At 46.1% G+C, this 18,471-nt stretch overlaps 1 protein-coding gene across 1 annotated transcript in view; it reads right to left on the bottom strand.

The window, feature by feature from the left end:
- Positions 1–17,612, bottom strand: part of LPAR3 (lysophosphatidic acid receptor 3) — a 51,969-nt gene extending 34,357 nt beyond the window's left edge. The window contains exon 1 of the mRNA XM_039246919.1: positions 16,877–17,612. Coding sequence (XP_039102850.1) covers positions 16,877–17,612 — 736 coding nt within the window. The remainder of the gene's footprint in view (positions 1–16,876) is intronic.
- Between the last annotated feature and the right edge of the window lie 859 nt (positions 17,613–18,471).

Below are 18,471 nucleotides of genomic sequence, written 5' to 3'. Positions count from 1 at the left end.
CTCAGCCTACTACTCCTTGACTGATAACTATGGAACATGCATTAATATACTCCAATATGTCTTCAAAGGACCTTAAGAGAACGAGGCTCTCTCACAGAACCCTTGGACCCTAGTCTACCCCCTTTTCTGTTGTCCTAGGCTGCCTCTGCCTCATGAGCTCCCCACGTGCTGGCTGGGTTGTGTTCTCTGAACATCCAGTGCCTGGTCACACCAGTCTCTGAATGATCCAAGACGGCCATCCTCTCCTGAGGCCCTGAGGCCTCTTGAGGTCCCCAGGTCCCCAGAGGGTGGCCCAAGGCACTTCGGAGGGGCTGCAGAGCCAAGTCCCAGAGAACTCCTCACCCCAGAGAGCCTCAACTTTCTGTGTGGAACCTGAAGACCACAGTCCCTCTACCCCATAACCACGGAGACTACTATGTTACCTCCCCTTCCTAAACTTACGGGAATCAAGAAAGCCCTCAACTTAAGAACTTCCATACTGTCCCTACAGGACCCCCATGCTAGCACTGTCCTCCCCCTCAATGACAGAAGTCCAGAATCCAGTGCCTGGTCCTTGGCATTGTCCCCCTCTGACCACATCCAGAGAGACTCCCCCAGTCAGAAGGGTCTACATGATCCCTTATATAAATGCAAGCAAAGAAGAATCAGGAAGCTTAAAGGTTCTCTAGGCTCGTGTCAATGCTACCTGTCTAAAGTGCAGGCTGCCTTAAAACAAAGCAACCAGGGGCGCCTGGGTGGCTCAGTCAGTTGAGTCTCTGACTTCAGCTCAGGTCACAGTCTCAGGGCTCGTGTTGGCTCTGAGCGGAGAGGTCAGAGCCTGGAGCCTGCTTCAAATTCTGTCTCCCTCTCTCTCTGCCCCTCTCTCGCTCACGCTCTGTTTCTCTCCTTCAAAAATAAATAAACGTTAAAAAAAAAAAGGAATAATATTTCCCTTCTAAGTTAGAGCAAATGGAGGAGAATCCAGTTACTATCCCCATAAGTGAGCACTAACCTCCTGGAGGACCACCTCTATGTCCTTCTGAGGGTCCATTCCATGCTACTGAGGAGACAGAGTCTTAGCTTCTAAGCCACAGAGACCCACTTAGAGCCCACAATCGCTTGCTTCTGCTATGCAGCCTCAGTACCCTCAGCAATGCCCCAGCCGCAGTGGGCAGCACTGAACTGCACTCAGAGGGCTTCCAAGTTTGCTGTGTGTCCCTGGAGTCATAGCAGGACATCCGAGTGGCCACGCAGATCCCAGGAACTTTGTCACATGTTTCCCAGTCAAAGTAAACTCAGTATTGGAGCCCTGAGCCCCCACCAGAACATCAGGCCTAACTGTAAGGAGTCCCAGGACCCAGGAGCTTGGAACACATCCGGGGAAGGAAAACACTCATATTCCACAGAGGAATTGTGCAAGTCACACAGAAAGTTCTGACCTTCCATATGAGGCCCATTTGTGGTGTTTTTTAGGGGGGCCCAGCCATGAGGGGGACTGTTCTGGATAAAACACTTATAGGCCTTGTCTTGGACCCAGCTAGGAACAGATACAGGGCAGGAATAGATGGGTCCTTGCTTCACTGGTAAGTCTAGTTCTAGGAGCCCAGTAACATATGAACCGTATGTGAGAGCTCCTGGGACTCCCTCAGCCACACAGCTCGTCTACCTCCCGTGTCAGGCCTCAAGGCTGGTATAAGGAGCCCGGGAAACAGGCACCTGACAGGGAAGCTTCTAAGAAAATACCTCTCACCGCTGGGGAGATGGATCACAAGATGACACACAAGGCCGGCCCTCATAATCCTGGGGGAGGATAAATTCAATGAGACCTAAGTCTTTGCAAGTGGTCCCGGGGGCTGGTTAAGGTTAGGTTACACTCAGCAGCCACACCAGCCTCATGCGTGTGCGGCCTGCACAGTCACACACAGCCTGCGCTCACCAGGGCCCTGAGCTCTGTTTCAAGATCTGCTGTCTCCATCTTGAAATCCTCCGTAAGCTCACCTTTGAACTTGTTGTTTGTAAGTGATGTTTGACGGGACAACAGAGCATGAGTGTGAGCAGAGACGTCCAGAAGACAGGAGAGAGCTTTAGATCTTAGTGCCTGTAAGTGGCACTTTTTTCCTGCCTTGTTTTTATAAGGGGCCCACGAATCGTGCAGCCAGTCTGTCAGCAGCCTTGAAGTAACAGCCTCCCAAGTCACCAGCTAACCCTCGAAGGATGAAATTGAAGACCTAAAGACCATGTAGCTCTCTGGAGACTTCTCTACCTCTGATCCCATTTCAACCAAAGAAATCTCCTTTTCATGCCTTGAGTCACTCCTTAAGGTTTACTCGGTATCTTCTTCAAACTCATCCCCAGCTCAAAAAGACCCCTGGTAAGAACTAGGACACGGGGCGTCTGCATTCCAGAAAGCAAATCATGTCATGATACCATAGGATAAAGAAGGACCCTGAGTGGCAGTAGGACCATCCCTGTGGTTATGACCAGGACAAGGCGGGGGGGGGGGGGGGGGGGGCGTCTGAACTCCAGGCAGAGCAGCTGCTCGGGTCGTGTCCCGGGACCCATGTGGTGAACATGTCTGTTAAATCATTCTATAAACACTTGTTGAGTAACTACTGTGCGCCAGGCACCACAGAAATGAAGACAGACACAGTCCTGTCCTTGACAAACTGACTCTAGGAAGAGATAAAGGCACTCAGCGAATAAATTATAGTGAAGCAGGCTAAATACTTTTAAACATATAAATAGCATTTTATAGAAGCACTGGATAATCAAGTCTGAAAAATCAGAAAGTGTCACAGAGAAGGATCTCAAAAGATAGACAGGAGTTTGCCATGCTAAAAATACCCAAGAGAGGCACCTGGTTGGCTCATTTGGTAAAGCCTGTGACTCTTGATTTCAGGGTCGAGGGTTCAAGCCCCATGTTGGGTGTAGAGATTACTTTGAAACTAAAAAGAAGGGAGGCACCTGGCTGGTCAGTCCAGTAAAGCATCTGATTTTGGCTCAGGTCATGATCTCGTGGTTTGTGAGTTCAAGCCCTGCATCAGGCTCTTCACAACAGCTTGGAGCCTGGAGCCTACTTCAGATTCTGTGTCTCCCTCCCTCTCTGCTCCTCCCCTGCTCATGTTCTCTCTCTCCTTCTCTCTCAAAATTAAGTAAACATTTTAAAAAATAATAAATAAATAATAAAATTAAATTAAAAAGAATTTAAAAAATGGAGGGAGTCTGTCTCTAGCACCCATATTAGAAAGAAAGAAAGAAAGAAAGAAAGAAAGAAAGAAAGAAAGAAAGAAAAGAAAGAAAAGAAAGAAAAGAAAGAAAAGGAAGGAAGGAAGGAAGGAAGGAAGGAAGGAAGGAAGGAAGGAAGGAAGAAAGAAAGAAAGAAAGAAAGAAAGAAAGAAAGAAAGAAAGAAAGAAAGAAAGAAAGAAAGAAAGAAAGAAAAGAAAAGAAAAGAAAAGAAGGAAGGAAGGAAGGAAGGAAGGAAGGAAGGAAGGAAGAAAGAAAGAAAGAAAGAAAGAAAGAAAGAAAGAAAGAAAGAAAGAAAGAAAAGAAAAGAAAAGAAAGGAAGGAAGGAAGGATGGAAGGAAGGAAGGAAGATAGATTACCCAAACGGAGCATCAAGCAGACCTGTCCGCCTGCAGAACAGTGAGAGGCTGGGCACAACAGAAGCCTGGGCTGTGTGGGAGGGGGGTGTCAGAAAAGAAGGTTGGGACCAGAATTGTGAAAATGACCTCACAATTCCAGCCCAAGAATTTGGGCTTTATCTGGAATGCAAGAAAGGCCAAGAAAAGATTAGACATTGTGCTTTTTAGGATGAGGTCTCAGCTGGTGGTATGTAGGAAGGCCTGGGGCAGGCAAAGCTGGGAGGAGGGAATCCAGACAGAGATGCCGGTAAGCAGGATGGGGGGCGGGGGAGGGTTCAGTCTAAGGGAATGTAGTCAGATCTGAGATACCACTCAGGCAGGTTTGGTGACTAACGGGATCTAGGCGGTGGGAGAGAGGGCCATACTAAATGCTCCTGGTTAGAAGGCAAGACGGATGGGACCTCCACCGTAGTCACGCGGTACGACCCGTGGAGCAGGTTTAGAGGAAAACGTGAAGTCTGCCATGCCTGCGGGGCATCTGGGCGTGTGTGCGGGACCGGCAGCTGCAGACAGAGATTCAGATCTCCTGAGAGAGGCCCCAAGGACGGAGACACGGCTCTGGGCGACATTCACAGAGAGGCGTTGGGCCATGCCACAGGAGGAAGGTCATCTTACGAGAACTTGGGCAACCACAGGAACAAAAGGCGTTTCAGGGATGGCCAAAGATGGGAGGGACTGGCAAGAGACGGACGGACCCGAAGGGGGAAGAAACCATGAAGCAGACGGCTATGCAATAAGGAGTTCCAGTCAGATCACTGAAACTGGCAGTTGGGAGGGCAACGGTGGCTTCACTGGCACAATCTTAGCAGGGGCAAAGCTGGTTTACCACGGTTGGGGGCAGTAAGAAAACAGGATAAGAAATGGAAGGAGTCTGGCAGCACAGTAGTTGGAAAGGAGATGTAAGGTCAGGGGCTATAATTTTTTATGGTCAAATACACAGGAGAGCAAGAATTACGAGAATAGGCTCCTGGAGAGGCTGGATGTAATGGCTCTCAAGAAAGCTAGAAGGCAAGAATGGCCTTTGCAGGTTGGCTAAGATGGTGGAAGGGGGGGTAATAGGAGTATTCGTGTCACATGACGTCTATCTTCTTGGTTAGAAGGCAGCAAGGAAGGTGAGGTCGGCTGGGAGTGGAGAAAGGGCAAAGCTCAAGGGCTTTAAGAAGTCTTCGTTTCCAGAATGAATTCCTGCCCCTGAATCTTAGTTTCCAGGATGGATCTCTGCTTCCTGCTTCCAAGTTTCTCTGACCTTGGCTATCTGCTTATTGGATCTCTGCCTCTTGCCAGATGTCTGCAAGCTCATGCTCTGCTGGTCTGCTCCCCTTCTGCTCTCCCTGCTGGGCTTCCCTGGCTGCTCCTCCTGGCCCGTGCGCTCTTGCCTTACTGCCGACACCTGAGGCCCCCCTGCTCTGGAAGGGGCCAGCTCTGCCTTTTCTGTGGCCTCTGAGCTACTTACCATCCACAGGGCCTTTGACCAATTACAGCAGTCTCCTGAATGATCTCTCCCTCCTTCAACCATCTCCTATCTTTCTAAACCTCTGCATTTGGTAACTCCCATCTTCCTCTCAACCCATCAATGCCTTCCAGACTCTTCAAGGGCTCTCCATCTCCAGATGAAGCAGTTTAGCTGTGGCCACAGGTCTATATAGTTTGACCTGTGGAGTCTTTTATCAAAAGTTGAATCTGTCCGGTTACCCACAGGTGTCACCCCTCCCCAATGCCTTGCACCTACCCCAGGCTCAATCCATGGACCAATATCATCGTACTGGCCTCTGTAGACATTTGACAACAAAGTCCACACCATCTTAAGATTCAAGGCCTTCCACTCTGACTCCAGTATGCCTCTCAAACCAGCCTGTCCTTACTGTGCAAACCCCTTATTCCAAAAATCTGTTTGCTCTGCCCTCCTTCCCACTCCTGGCCCCAGTATGGTTTCCCTCGAGAGAGATGATAGAGATAGAGATAGAGATAGAGATAGAGATAGAGATAGAGAGAGATATGCCTGTCTTCCATCTTGCCATTCCACCTATCTGCAATACTTTGCCATCCCTTTGCCATCCCTTTGTCATAACTGAGATCTGGCTCAGAGACTGCCTTTTCATGGAAGCCTCCACAGACCATCCAAACCCACAGCATTTTTTGCCTGGACTCCCTCATTTGGCCCTTTTGTATGTTTCTTTGTCCTCAGTTCTCCTGTAAGTTATCTTTGGGGGGGAGTAACCTTCCTGTTTCCCCAGATCAGCCTATAAACAGGGTTCCCTTTAAGTCTTACATAAAAAACCCAACAGAGCAGACCGGCCTCTGTGTAATTTATCTCACACATGACCCAACTGTCAGTTCATAAACCCCAGTCACCTCCTAACAACCATAAAACATCAGAGCAAGCACAGGTTCGTAATGCCTCTAGGGCAGAGGCCATGTCTTAGGGTAGTATCCTGCCTAAAGCCCAGTAGGTGCTTAGTAAATGTTCACAATGAGAAAGTATAAAAACCAGAAATCTCTTCTTGTTCAGAAAACCAGAAGGATAAAACAGGCCCCATATTGGGCCATGAGCTCTTTGATTTGATGAAAACAAACAACTCTTGGCATGTATCATGGTAATGGAGGCAACCAAGGACAGGTATATTTCACCAAGGCAAGAAGGGAGACCCATCAGAAGAAGCAGGAACTAGGAAGTCCAGAGCTCTGGCCATAACACTAGCAATGATTTAGAAGGTGAACTTGGACAATCTCTCAACAGATACGGATTCTTCAAGGTAAGAGGGTCTTTCCTTCTCACACTCTGCAGTTACACCAACAATCTGGTGGTGAAGGAGAGTGGCCTGCTGGAATAGAGGGACAGCTTCAGAGCAAGTGGAAGGGCTGCTCACCTGTGGTGTCCCCCAGCCAATACTTCCGGTTCACCTACCCTTTATCCCAGCTTCTACGTTGCTCCCTAGGTCTGACAGGCCTGGTTTCCCACAAATATCTTTACTCCTAATTCCCACCCAACCTGTTTGCTTCAGCTACACACTGAATGCGGTGGCCCCCAGCTGAAGTTCTAAAAATACAATGTTAACATGCACTTGATAAAATTCTACCATGGGTCAGTACATACTGACTATGGCTATTCCAGGTGTTAGCCCAGTGGTGTGACACCTGGTAACAGGCAATGGCCACCTTCTCCTTCGGCAGAAATCAAGGCCTTAAGAGAAGGCATTACTGAGCTCTGGAAGTCCAGACCTTCTAGGAGGCTGGCTGGGTGTTGGTGGGAGCACAGGATGTAGTGGGTAATGGAACATCTCTGCTAAGTGAAATAAGCCAGAGAAAGACAAACACTATATGCTGTCACTTATATGTGGAATCTTAAGAAAAAAAAAACAAGAAGAAGAAAGGAAGCTTATTTCATAGAAACAGAGACTAGAATGGTGGTTATCAGGGTGAGGGGGACATGAGGAGACATAGGTCAAAGGGCACAAATATTCAGTTATAAGAATTGCAAGTTCTAAGGATCTCATGCACACCGTAATGGCCATAGGTAATAATACAGTATTGTGTACTTGAAAGTTGCTGAGAGTATTTCTTAAGCATTCTCACTGCCAAAATTTAAAAAAAAAAAATCTAACTCTGTAAGGAAAGGGATGTATAAATTATCTTGATCTTGGTAATTATTCCACAATGTATATGAATATCAAGTCATCACGTCAGATACTTTAAACACATCCAGCTTTGAAAATTATTTCTCAATAAAGCTGGAAAACATGGGAAAACACAAAAGTAGAATTTGAGAAGTGTTTCTGTACCTGGCACTGAGGAAATATTTAACAATTACTTATTCCAGCTGAAGAGGAAGGTTTCAGGTTTCTTTTAAAAAAAGCCAGAAAAACAGTTGTGAACGAGGAAGTGTGATAGGGGAATATAAGAGGCGGAGTGTATTTAGTGTAACAGAAATGAAGGGAGTGTGGAAGAAATGGAAGAAAGAAGGCAGGGCACAGATTATACTGGAAATGAGAACAATGATTTGGAAAAATGACTTTTGATCTGACTGCAGAGGGAGGCATCTGAAGCAGTCAAGCGGGAGGTGAAAAAAAGAACCAAGAGCCAGACTTGAGATAACAAACAGCTACATAGACAGAGTCCTAAACGTGCCTCAGTTGGAAGGGGTCTTAAGAAATGAAGGCAACCTGGGGCACCTGCGTGGCTCAGTTGGTCGAGCATCCGACTTTGGCTCAGGTCATGATCTCACGGTCCGTGAGTTCAAGCCCCTCATCTGGCTCTGTGCTGACAGCTCAGAGCCTGGACCCTGCTTCAGATTCTGTGTCTCCCTCGCTCTCTGCCCCTCCCCCACTTGCTCTCGCTCTCTCGTTCCCTCTATCCCTCAAAAAACAAGAAACATTAATAAAAAAGGAGGCTGCCTTAAACAAAAAAGAAAAGAAAAGAGAAATGAAGGCCATCTAAAAAGATGGGACAGAGTAGAGTTCAGTGGCATACAAGGATGGGGTTTAACTTGACGCTATCTTCTTTGTAACATCAGGTAGTGAGGTCTTCCCCATCACCATGTCCCTGCCTGGCATGCAGCGGGTAGGCCAACCCATACTGTGGAAGGGCAATACCCAAGAGCCACTTGATCCCTTTCAGCTTGTCCCGGAAGCAAACGCCTCTCTCTCCGAAGGCACCTGCTGCAATACCATGAAGCACATAGAAAAAGTCTCTGCCAAAGAGGTGCTCCTTGGATTAGCTGTTTTAAAACAGAAGTTTGAACAACCCTAGACTCGGGGCACTAAGTATTGGTGCCTGGAAGGCTTGACTCTAACAAGAGTTAGTCATTCTCTGTCTGATATGACTTCACAGCAACAAGAGGGCTCCTGCGTGCCAACAATCTGATCATTTCAGCATTTCTTAAAGCAAAGGTTTAACTTTTTTTTCAACAGATATCTGATAACTCAGGCATGCAAGGCAGCCAACGCTAAGAGCAGGTTTCTGTGATGCAGAAACCACAGCAAGGCTACTAATGCTGAAAACAAATGTCTCAAAATTTCCTGGGATTCTGTTAGCTTTTCGGACTCCCGGTGTGTGCGTGTGTGTGTGCGCGCGCGTGCGCGCTTGTATGTGTATGCACGTGTGTACACTTTTTAAAAAATTATTATTTATTTTTGAGAGAGAGGGAGAAGACAAAATATGAGCAGGGCAGGGGCAGATACGCTATTTTTTTAATGGAGGAGGGCATTGATGAAACCTATAAGTAATATCAAAAGGCCCAGGTTCTGGTCTCAGCTCTTTTCAGACAAAGAACAAACTTCCCAGCGCTCACAGAAGCTTTGACTAACAAAGCATCCTGGTAGGATTCATTAGCAAGGCGGGACAGTTTCTTATGAGGAATGTCTTCTAGATCACACACAAAGATATCGGTGCTTTATTACAGGATTCTTATTAAGCTAACACTTAATGGGCAGGGTCTCATTTAGGATGTTTTATTCATAAATGTTGCAAAAGTGAAATGAATTATTAATGCAAAGATCATCTGTCAGAGACAGGAATCATTAGCGGCATCTCATGGTGGGTGTCGGTGTTTACAGGGACCAGTAATGCAAACTCAGAGCCTTTCAGTTCTGCGGTGACCACATGTTCAAGTTGGCCCCGGTGTCTGGGAACTGAGCTGGGGCTATTTGCCAGCTGTCAGGCAGCCTCGGGGAAGAGCATACCCAGTCACCTCCCTCCCAACCCCTTGTCCACATCACAAAACGTGCTAGCACGATGCACAATGGCCTCAACAACAGGCCTCTGGTCTCCCTCTCCACCATACCTGTGACATTCCTGGGGAAGAGGGCACTCACTTAAATGCAGGGCCAGCCTCAGAGTCAAACTAAGGCCTAAGGAGAGTAGCCGATATTTACTTAGCACGTACTATGTGCCAAGCACTATGCTTGGTGCCCGCGTGTGCATTATCTCATTGCATCCTCAGAACCCTGCCATGCCAGAGGCACTGATACCATCCCCATGTGTAAGAAACCAAGTCCCAGATGCTGTGTAAATTGCTCAGGGTCACATAACTTGGAAAGGGGGCAGAGCCAGGATTTAAATCTGGTTCCCTCCCTGTTCCCAGGCCCCTGGTCTTGCCGTCTACATCCTTCATCACGTTTCAAGAGCGTGCAGCAGTCCTTCCCCCAGAGATGTTGCCGTAACTGTCACTGCCATATGGCAAAATCTTTAGAACAAATCAAGAGTGAGCTAAATGCTGAAAATTCAAGTGACTTTACAGAAATAAATTGAAATCAAGGGAGATGCAAATTAAAAACCTCATTAATACAGTCGATGTTGTTCTATCCCTATCACTTATGTGCAGCTGCTAATTTAACCCTGAAGAGTGGGGTCCTGGCACCAATCTGCTTGAACTTGTATCTCAGCTCTACTACTAATCTTAGGCAAGACAGTGAACTTCCTGGGCTTCAGTTTCCTCAATCAGTAATAATAACAGGACTTCCCTCAAAGAGCTGTCATGATTAAATGGAAGAGGACATGCCAAGGGCTCAGAACCGTGGGTCTATGGGCAAGACACTTAAGTCCATCCAAATGTCCTTATTAACAAAACAGATCTGCACAGCACTGTCATGAGGGAAAGTGAAGTCAAGTCCCCAAAGCATGTAACACGCAGACTCCTGATGGTAAGCCCTCAAAAAGTATTCGTTTTCCTCTTCCCAAGATTGCACTGCCACTCACCCTTCAAAGACCTCGGTTTCCCATATTATAAAATGGGAGGCCCATCCATTCCTCGGCCGCCATCCACCTCCCAGGCACATCACAGCCAGAGCGTGCCGAGGGCCAGGCTGGGTGTGAGGATGCCTGCTTTCTATTTTCAGTTCTAGCTCCTGGGAAGCCACTTCCCTTCCCTTATTCAATCTCCTCAGTCATTCACTCACTCATTCTATTATAATTTTTTTAAATGTTCACTTATTTTTGAGAGAGCTACAGAGAGGAGGAGGAGCAGAGAGAGACTAAGACAAAATCCGGAGCAGGGTCCAGGCTCTGACCTGCCAGCACGGGGCGTGACGTGGGGCTCGAACTCACAGATTGCGAGATCATGACCTGAGCCAAAGTTGGATGCTCAACAGACTGAGCCACCCACGCACCCCAACTCATTCTATCATAATCTCAACAAATATGTTCCAGTCAGTGTGCTACACGTTTGATATATACAAAGATAGATAAATAAGGTACAATCCTCGACTTTAAAGCAGGCACACTCTAGTTTGACACGAAGGCATGGAACATGGAACAATTAAGTGGACTGACTGAAGTATGGACAAAAGAAGAGAGATGGCCCAAAGGCCGTAGTAAGCAGAGGTACCTAGGTAGGGCAAGGAAAGATTCAGAGAAGACAGGCCCTTGAGTTGAGTCTTACAAGATGACAGGGAGTTTCCCAGAGAGAATAAGGGGGAAGGTATTCCACCACGCACAAGGCTTAGGATCCCAAACAAAGAAAACCCATAAATAATTATAGCTGAGTATAGGGCATATCTAATGGAGAGGCAGGAAAATAGAATAACATGTTCCCCACTTATCTTGTAGGATTTCCCTGAGACTGAATGAGAACATGCATTAAAACGCTGAAAAAGGGGAACCTTGGGTGGCTCAGTTGGCTGAGCGTCAGCTTTGGCTCAGGGCAGGATCTCAAGGTTCGTGAGTTCGAGCCCTACATTGGCTCACGGCTGTCGGTGCAGAGCCTGCTTTGGATCCTCTCTCTCCATCTCTCTGTTCCCCAACCCCACTTGCTCTCCCTCAATAATAAATAAATATCAAAAAAATAATAAAGCCCCGAAAAAGATACAGTGCTGCAGAAACACTGTATGCTTATTACTAGTACTCTAGCAAGGCTCATGATGGACTTAATTTTCACCTATTTCCTTCCAGCATGAGAACGCCCAGCCCTGTTTCTTTACCACCACTTTGGCTCCTCCTTCTCTCCCCTGAGAGAAAGCAAGAAGGATTTAGCACTGACCTAAGTGGAGAGGTAGGAGGGAGAAATGACAAGAAAAACATGCAGCTCTTTGTTTCAATTACCACAAACCTTTTCAAGGTCCCTTAACCATAATGTTCCTTATATTGTAAAAGATTTCAGTCATTATTGGCCAGGAGAGCAACCTTGACCACGGCTTTTCAAGCAGATTTGACCAAAACCATGTTAAGAAATACATTCTAGGGGCACCTGGGTGGCTCAGCCCATTAAGCATCCAACTCTTGACTTTACCTCAGGTCATGATTTCAAGGTTCACGGGACTGAACCCCATGTTGGGCTCTGCACTGCCAACATGGAGCTTGTCTGGGATTCTCTCTCTCTCTCCCTCTCTCTCCATCCCTACTCCACTTGTGCTCTCTCTCTCAAAAATAAACAAACTTAAAAAAAGAAACACATTTTATATTACAATCCTCTGAACACAAAGAAAGTGTTAGTTACAATCTCCTAATTGATTTCATTAGAGGTCACAACCTGAAGTTTGAAACACACCATCCTAAGAGACAAGAAGTTTATGGAAGATTTCAAAAGTATGGTTCATGATACCCTTCAGGCTTCTTTTCTTCTGACCTTCAAGACTTTGCAAAATAGAAGAAAATCCAGCCCATTTCCCAGAACATCCTTGCATTCACAGTTCACATGGCATACTGTTTGACAATAAATGAGAGGTTTGCCCATGGGGGGCTTCTTGTGCATTTGTTTAGTTGCTACAGCCAGTTAGGCTTGTTAACAAGTAGGAGCTCAAAATACATGACTGTCTCTTAGGCAGGGCCTCGGTGTCCTGTGGAAAACAGGATCATGTGTCCCTAGAGTCTTTTCCATGAGAAGGTTCAGCAAGCAACTTCTTCCATGTAAAAGGCTCATCACACATTATGAGCCAGAAGTGAGCAAGCATTCTGTCTCAGGGCTGCTAAAATGGGCACACAATGCCTAGATGCCTTTCCACTCATATGCAGATTTAAAATTCACACTACCATCCTCACGACTACCACCTCCCTCAACAAGGAAAAATCTGTTCCCTATCCAGCTCTGTACGCTTTGTACACAACCAAAATACTAAAGCTGGAAAAAAACACAAAGGTCATCTGGTCTACCTCTGTCCTTCCAAAGAGGATGGCCAACTAAATTTCCTGACACAGCTGAGTCATTTTCTGGTGTACCACAACGTGCCTCAGTATTCCACTGGGCCTTCCTTGTGGTACTGCTCAAGCTTTCAATGCTTCTAGTGCCACTTTTGATTTTGTCATTTCTCTTACTTAAAATCCCTTGCCCATTCAAATCCCACCCATCCTTCCAGATCACACGCCAAGCCCTCTAAGAAGCCGTCCCCAAACTCTGTCCGTCCATCCCATTTTCCTTCTCTGAAAGGAGATTCAGCTTACTGAATTCGTGTAACTCTTTGCCTTTTAGATGCTGTTCAACAGACAGTTAATAAATATTGGTTGATTGCCTTTCTAACATTTAAAAGAGGGTATATTTATAAGAAACTTCAATCTTATATTAACCTTTCCTATAAACATCTATATCAATGTAAGCAGAAAGGTTCAAATGATTAAATCAGACAATCATTACAGAAATAAGTATTAAGCTACTAACTTGCACATACATAGAACCAGTGACTACAATGATGATAGAGGCCACCACTGTTGATTTTTCAAAGATACTATCATTTGGGAGACACTTGTGTTAGGCAACTGCATTCTTATATGCATCTTCCTCCCGAAGGAGATACTATGATAGATGATTTCATGGAAAAAGACTCTGTGCTTTGAAACACAGTCAACCCACTGAACTCTGGGTTGACTCTGATCACTTATTGTTATAATAGGATCATTGGATTTATAACCTGGAAAGAATTTAATGATCATCTAATCCACCTCACCTGATGAAATTTAACCAGGAAAAGTTGAGCTTATAATGTGCTTTGGATCCCCCTTGTAGGAAATGACAGAGTTGGGGCTAAAACCATATCTTCCACAACCCAAAGAAATCAGGATCTAGAAGTCTGAGAACCTCATACTACCCAGCTCTTCAGTTTCATTTCCTCTGTCCCTAGACTTCTCCTCTTCCACCAGATCTCTCTGTCTCACCACGAAGGCACTTCCCCAGGTCCTCACCACCAAACTCTCTTCCCACCATTAACCAATTTCTCCACACTGTTCCATCTCCGTGCCACAACTTCTCATCCTACTTAGCAATTTCAGTTTATTCTTTTTCCCTCATCTGACACCACACCTGCCAAAACCACATAGCTCCTGTATTTTACCCTTCCGTAACCGTTCCTAAGTTACATTCAAACCCAAAGCTAGTGACCTTGACTATCCTACAGAGTCCTATTCTCCCCACCTAGGATTACAGAAAGCTCTTCTATCTCACACTGTATATGATATATGATATGCTGAGAAAAGAAAGTTTTCTCTTTAATCAGGCAGGTAGTTTCTCAAGACAAATAGCCAAACTTGGGGCACCTGGGTGGCTCAGTTGGTTAAGCATCTGACTTCAGCTCAGGTCATGATCTCACAGTTCGTGGGTTCGAGCCCCGTGTCGGGCTCTATGCTGACAGCTGGCTCAGAGCCTGGAGCCTGCTTTGGATTCTGTGTCTCCCCCCCTCTCTCTCTCTGACCTATCCCTGCTCATGTTGTCTCTCTTTCTCTCTCAGAAATAAAAAACATTCAAAAAAAAAAAGACAAATAGCCAAACTAACAATGATGCTTGCAAATCAAGAAGGGAAAATGGTAGAATTCACTGACTCTCCCAACAAATACCGAGCATCACTCTTACCAAAAACATCAATAACCTGTCTAGTTCGAGGGTGGAAGAACTGATTAATGTGACTCCTCCCTTTTCTTACTCTTAGCCTACATTCTTGTTAAGGGGTAAAATGAAGAATGAGGTGGTGAAAGCAGAAGACAGAATAAAGAGGAAACCAGCAAAAAGGCCAAATAAATCAAAACTGGCTGCAGAGTACAGTGTTAAACACGTGGGCTCTGAAGGCCAACGACACAGGAAGCGCTGGCACCACCACCCATCACTGAGTGGCCTCGGGCATATAGCTCTGCTCAGTTTCTTCATCTGGTAAATGGGAATAATAACAGTAGCACTTATATCACAAGATTGCCATCAGGATTAAACAAGAGGATATGTATAAAACACTTAGGACCATGCTCGACACAGAGTAAGTACTATATAGATATTTGTTAACTAAAACAAGCCTTCAGTTTGAAATCATATTAACAACCACGCTATATATATATCTGCTGACTTCCGTATCTTACTAGCAATTTCAGGACCCAGAGATATCATGATGCCTCCCGTACCACGTATTCCCTGCACGCTCTAATATGAACTCTTTCCCAGGAATTCATTTCATAATTCCTTCATACTGGGACTTGACAGGAACATACTCCAGGGCCTCTCTCAAGAACAGTCCTTGCTGCTGCAACCGCCACACCACACCTGGCAAGAAATGGCCTCTCTAACAGAAGACCAGGCCTGTGAGCCCACACAGCATCAGTTCCACCTGTAACCTGGCCTAGCCCTGTAGGGCAGCTGACCAGATTGAAAACAAAAGAAAAAAGGGAAAATGCTTTGCACCCAAATACCCCTTCTGGGGACAGGGCTCACAGTGCAAAGCCCAAGTCCTCATTGCTGTTCAAACTTGCTGTCCTAGAGCCTCTCCTCCCTTTCTTCATTTTGTTCTGATCAGGCTCAGATATCAAGTTTGATCTTCTCAAAGTCACCTAAAAACTACTCGTTTGCTGGGGTATCTGGGTGGCTCAGTTGGTTAAACACCTGACTTCAGCTCAGGTCATGATCTTATGGTTTGTGAGTTTGAGCCCTGCATCGGGCTCTGTGCTGGCAGCTCAGAGCCTGGAGCCTGCTTCGGGTTCTATGTCTCCTCCTCTCTCTGCTCCTCCCCTGCTCATGCTCTTTCTCTCTCTCAAATTAATAAACATTTTTAAAAAACTACTAGTTTGCTAAGCTAAGCCTAGTAAGACCTTATGTAACTCCACCTCCCAAGACTATTAACATTGCTGACACTCCCTTTCCTTGATGGCTCTCTTCTGGCAGCTTCTAGGCCACTATATTCTCCTGGGTTTTCTGGCTACTCCTTGGAGGGCTCTGCTGGCCATTCCTTGCCTCCCCACCTTCCTTACACTGGAGGGGCCCCCCGCTCGTTCTCTGGTCCTCTTCTGCACGTTGACCATCCACATTCACCCCACCACAGTGAGCTTATCCACTCCTGTGGTTGAAATACCATCTCTTCCCTCAATGACTCTCAGCAAATCTCCAGTCCAGACTTAATCCCTGAACTCCTCATTCAACAATTCATTTGGATGTCTAATACGATTCTAAACTTAGTTTGTCCAAAACCAAGCTCCTGATCTTCCCCTCAAACCTCCTCTTCAGCCTCCCCATCTCAGTGAATGACACCCCCCACCCTCCCTACCCTGTCTCATGCTTCACACCTTACCCATCAGCACATCCTATCACCCGACCGTTAAAAACCATCCAGAATCCAACCACAATGGCACTACCTCCCAAATACCCTCTCATCCCAGTCACTATCACCTCTCTGAGTCCTGAAACGCCCACCCTCTTAAGCAATTTTTCTTGCCTTTGCCCTTGCCCCTCACAAACAGCATCCAAGGAGTTATCATTAAAATGTAGGTCCAATCATGTTACTTCCTTGTTCAAAACCTTCCCATGGCTTCTCATCTCATTCAGAAAAACCAAAGTCCTTATGATAACTACATAGCCATACATGATCTGAGTAGCCTAGCACCTCCCCTCAGCTCCCTGACCTCCTCTTTCCCCTCTCCCCACCTGCTCTGCTCCAGCCACACTGGCCTCCTAACCTTACTGCGTCTCGTGCTGGAAGCCCTCTCCCAGACACACACACTTGGCTGACTTCCTCACCATCTTCACATCTGCTCAAAAATCATCTCTAGCTGAAGCTAGAATTGTAAACCAGACCTGCTTAGCCTCCTTATTTTCCTGCCCTACTTTATTTTTCCCAATGAGACTCATCAACCTATTTTATAAATGCTGTATTAATTTGTATTACAAAATTATTTTGTTTGTTCCCATTACAATACTTGAGTTGCTTTCCCCTGCAAGAGTGTAAATGCCAAGCACTTTGGGGATTTATGACATTTCTTGTTCACCACTGCATTTCTACTACTTAGCAAACACCCTGTATACACTAGGCACTCAATAAATATTTGCCGAGTGAACGGGAATAATGGCTCACTTGGTTCCTCTTACCTAAGACAGTCATCACCGTCTTCATTAGCTTCATGGGTGTCCTTCGGCGGGTGATGGACCCACTTGTATGCGGAGACAAAACGTTGGTTTTCCTCTTGACATACATGTAGATCCGCAGGTACACCACAACCATGATGAAGAAGGCCACAAGGTTGGACACAGTCCAGAAAATGAGGTAACTCCTGCTGTAAATGGGGGCCAGGGAAGAGCAGGCAGAGATGTCACAGAGGCAATTCCAGCCCAGTGTGGGGACCGCCCCCATAAAGATGGCGATGCCCCAGACAAACAGGATGAGCAGCGTCACCCTCTTTTTCGTCAGGTTGCTGTGGATCCGCATCCTCATGATTGACATATGCCTCTCCACAGCGATAACCAACAAATTGGTCAGAGAGGCAGTCAGGCTGGTGTCCAGGAGCCCCTGGCGGAGAAACCAGCGGTTGACGGTCAAAGTTTTTGAAACGGGGCCAGTGTTAAACATCAGGAACACATAGGCAATTCCGGCAAAGAAATCTGCAGCAGCTAGGTTAGCCAACAGGTAGTAGAAGGGGAAATGAAACTTCCTGTTTTTGATCACTGCTGCGATGACTAGAGAATTAGAAAAAAAAATAAACAGGCAGAAAAATGTTCCAACGCACAAAACAATCACAAGCTTCGTTCCTGTCCACTCATCGGCAGTGTCTGTGTTGCTCCTATTATAAAAAAAGTCCATCCGCTTATCATAGTAACACTCATTCATTGTGGAGAAGAACTGAACATCCTAGAAAGAAATTTAAAGAAACAAACATCACTCTTTGCAAATCCAATCACTGAACCATCAATTGGCACTGCTAAGCCCCGTGTTCTAGCCAACTTCCGCTAGTCCTTCAGATCCCAGTGTAAATGTCCCTTGCTCCAGGACTCTAGCCCCTGACCTCCCATTAGAGCATTTATCTCGCATCAGTAATCATTGTCTGTTTCCCAGGCTACGTCCAAGTTCGGTGAGGGATGGTATGTCTGCTTCATTCACCTGGCTGCCTCGTGACAGGTATTTGCTGTACAGGTGGCTGGTGAGTGAATGATCATGGATCAGCAACAGATCAAATATTCTGAGCCCTGCAATATCCAGTATGCACCAGTAACAATTACAACACAGCACATAAATGCTTTCCAGCTGGTGGTTTCTAGTTCATTCCTTTCTTACGGGCTCTGTTCACTAGGCAAGGGCAAGTTGGTGGTGCCAGGCACAATCTCACCAAGATGATGAGTACCGAGATACTCTTCATATGACCAAATGGACTCCCCAAGAGATGAACTTTCTACCCCTTCTGATTCTACTCCTGATCCTCCTTTTAGCATCTTCTGGTTTCAAGCTGTAATAACACTTACTTATTAAGCATGTGATGCAGGGCTGAAGACTTTGTTCTCAGTACTCCTCCTTACTTTTTTTGTTAACTTCTTCTTTATTGTCGTAACTCAAGTTATACCAGTGGGAATGTGCTTACTGGATTTTCAGACTCGGTCACTTTAAGCCACTTTCCTTCCCTCGGCTTTGAACGCAGCAGGTGGTGTGAGCTCTGGAGGTTATAGGCAGACGTCCAAGGATATAAGAACATACT

The sequence above is a fragment of the Hyaena hyaena genome, unplaced genomic scaffold (genome assembly GCF_003009895.1).
Source record: "Hyaena hyaena isolate Hyena2069 unplaced genomic scaffold, ASM300989v1 scaffold_286, whole genome shotgun sequence".
Lineage (NCBI taxonomy): Eukaryota > Metazoa > Chordata > Mammalia > Carnivora > Hyaenidae > Hyaena > Hyaena hyaena.
The sequence above is the reverse complement of the archived record's forward strand: the minus strand, read 5'-3'. Positions and strand labels throughout refer to the sequence as shown.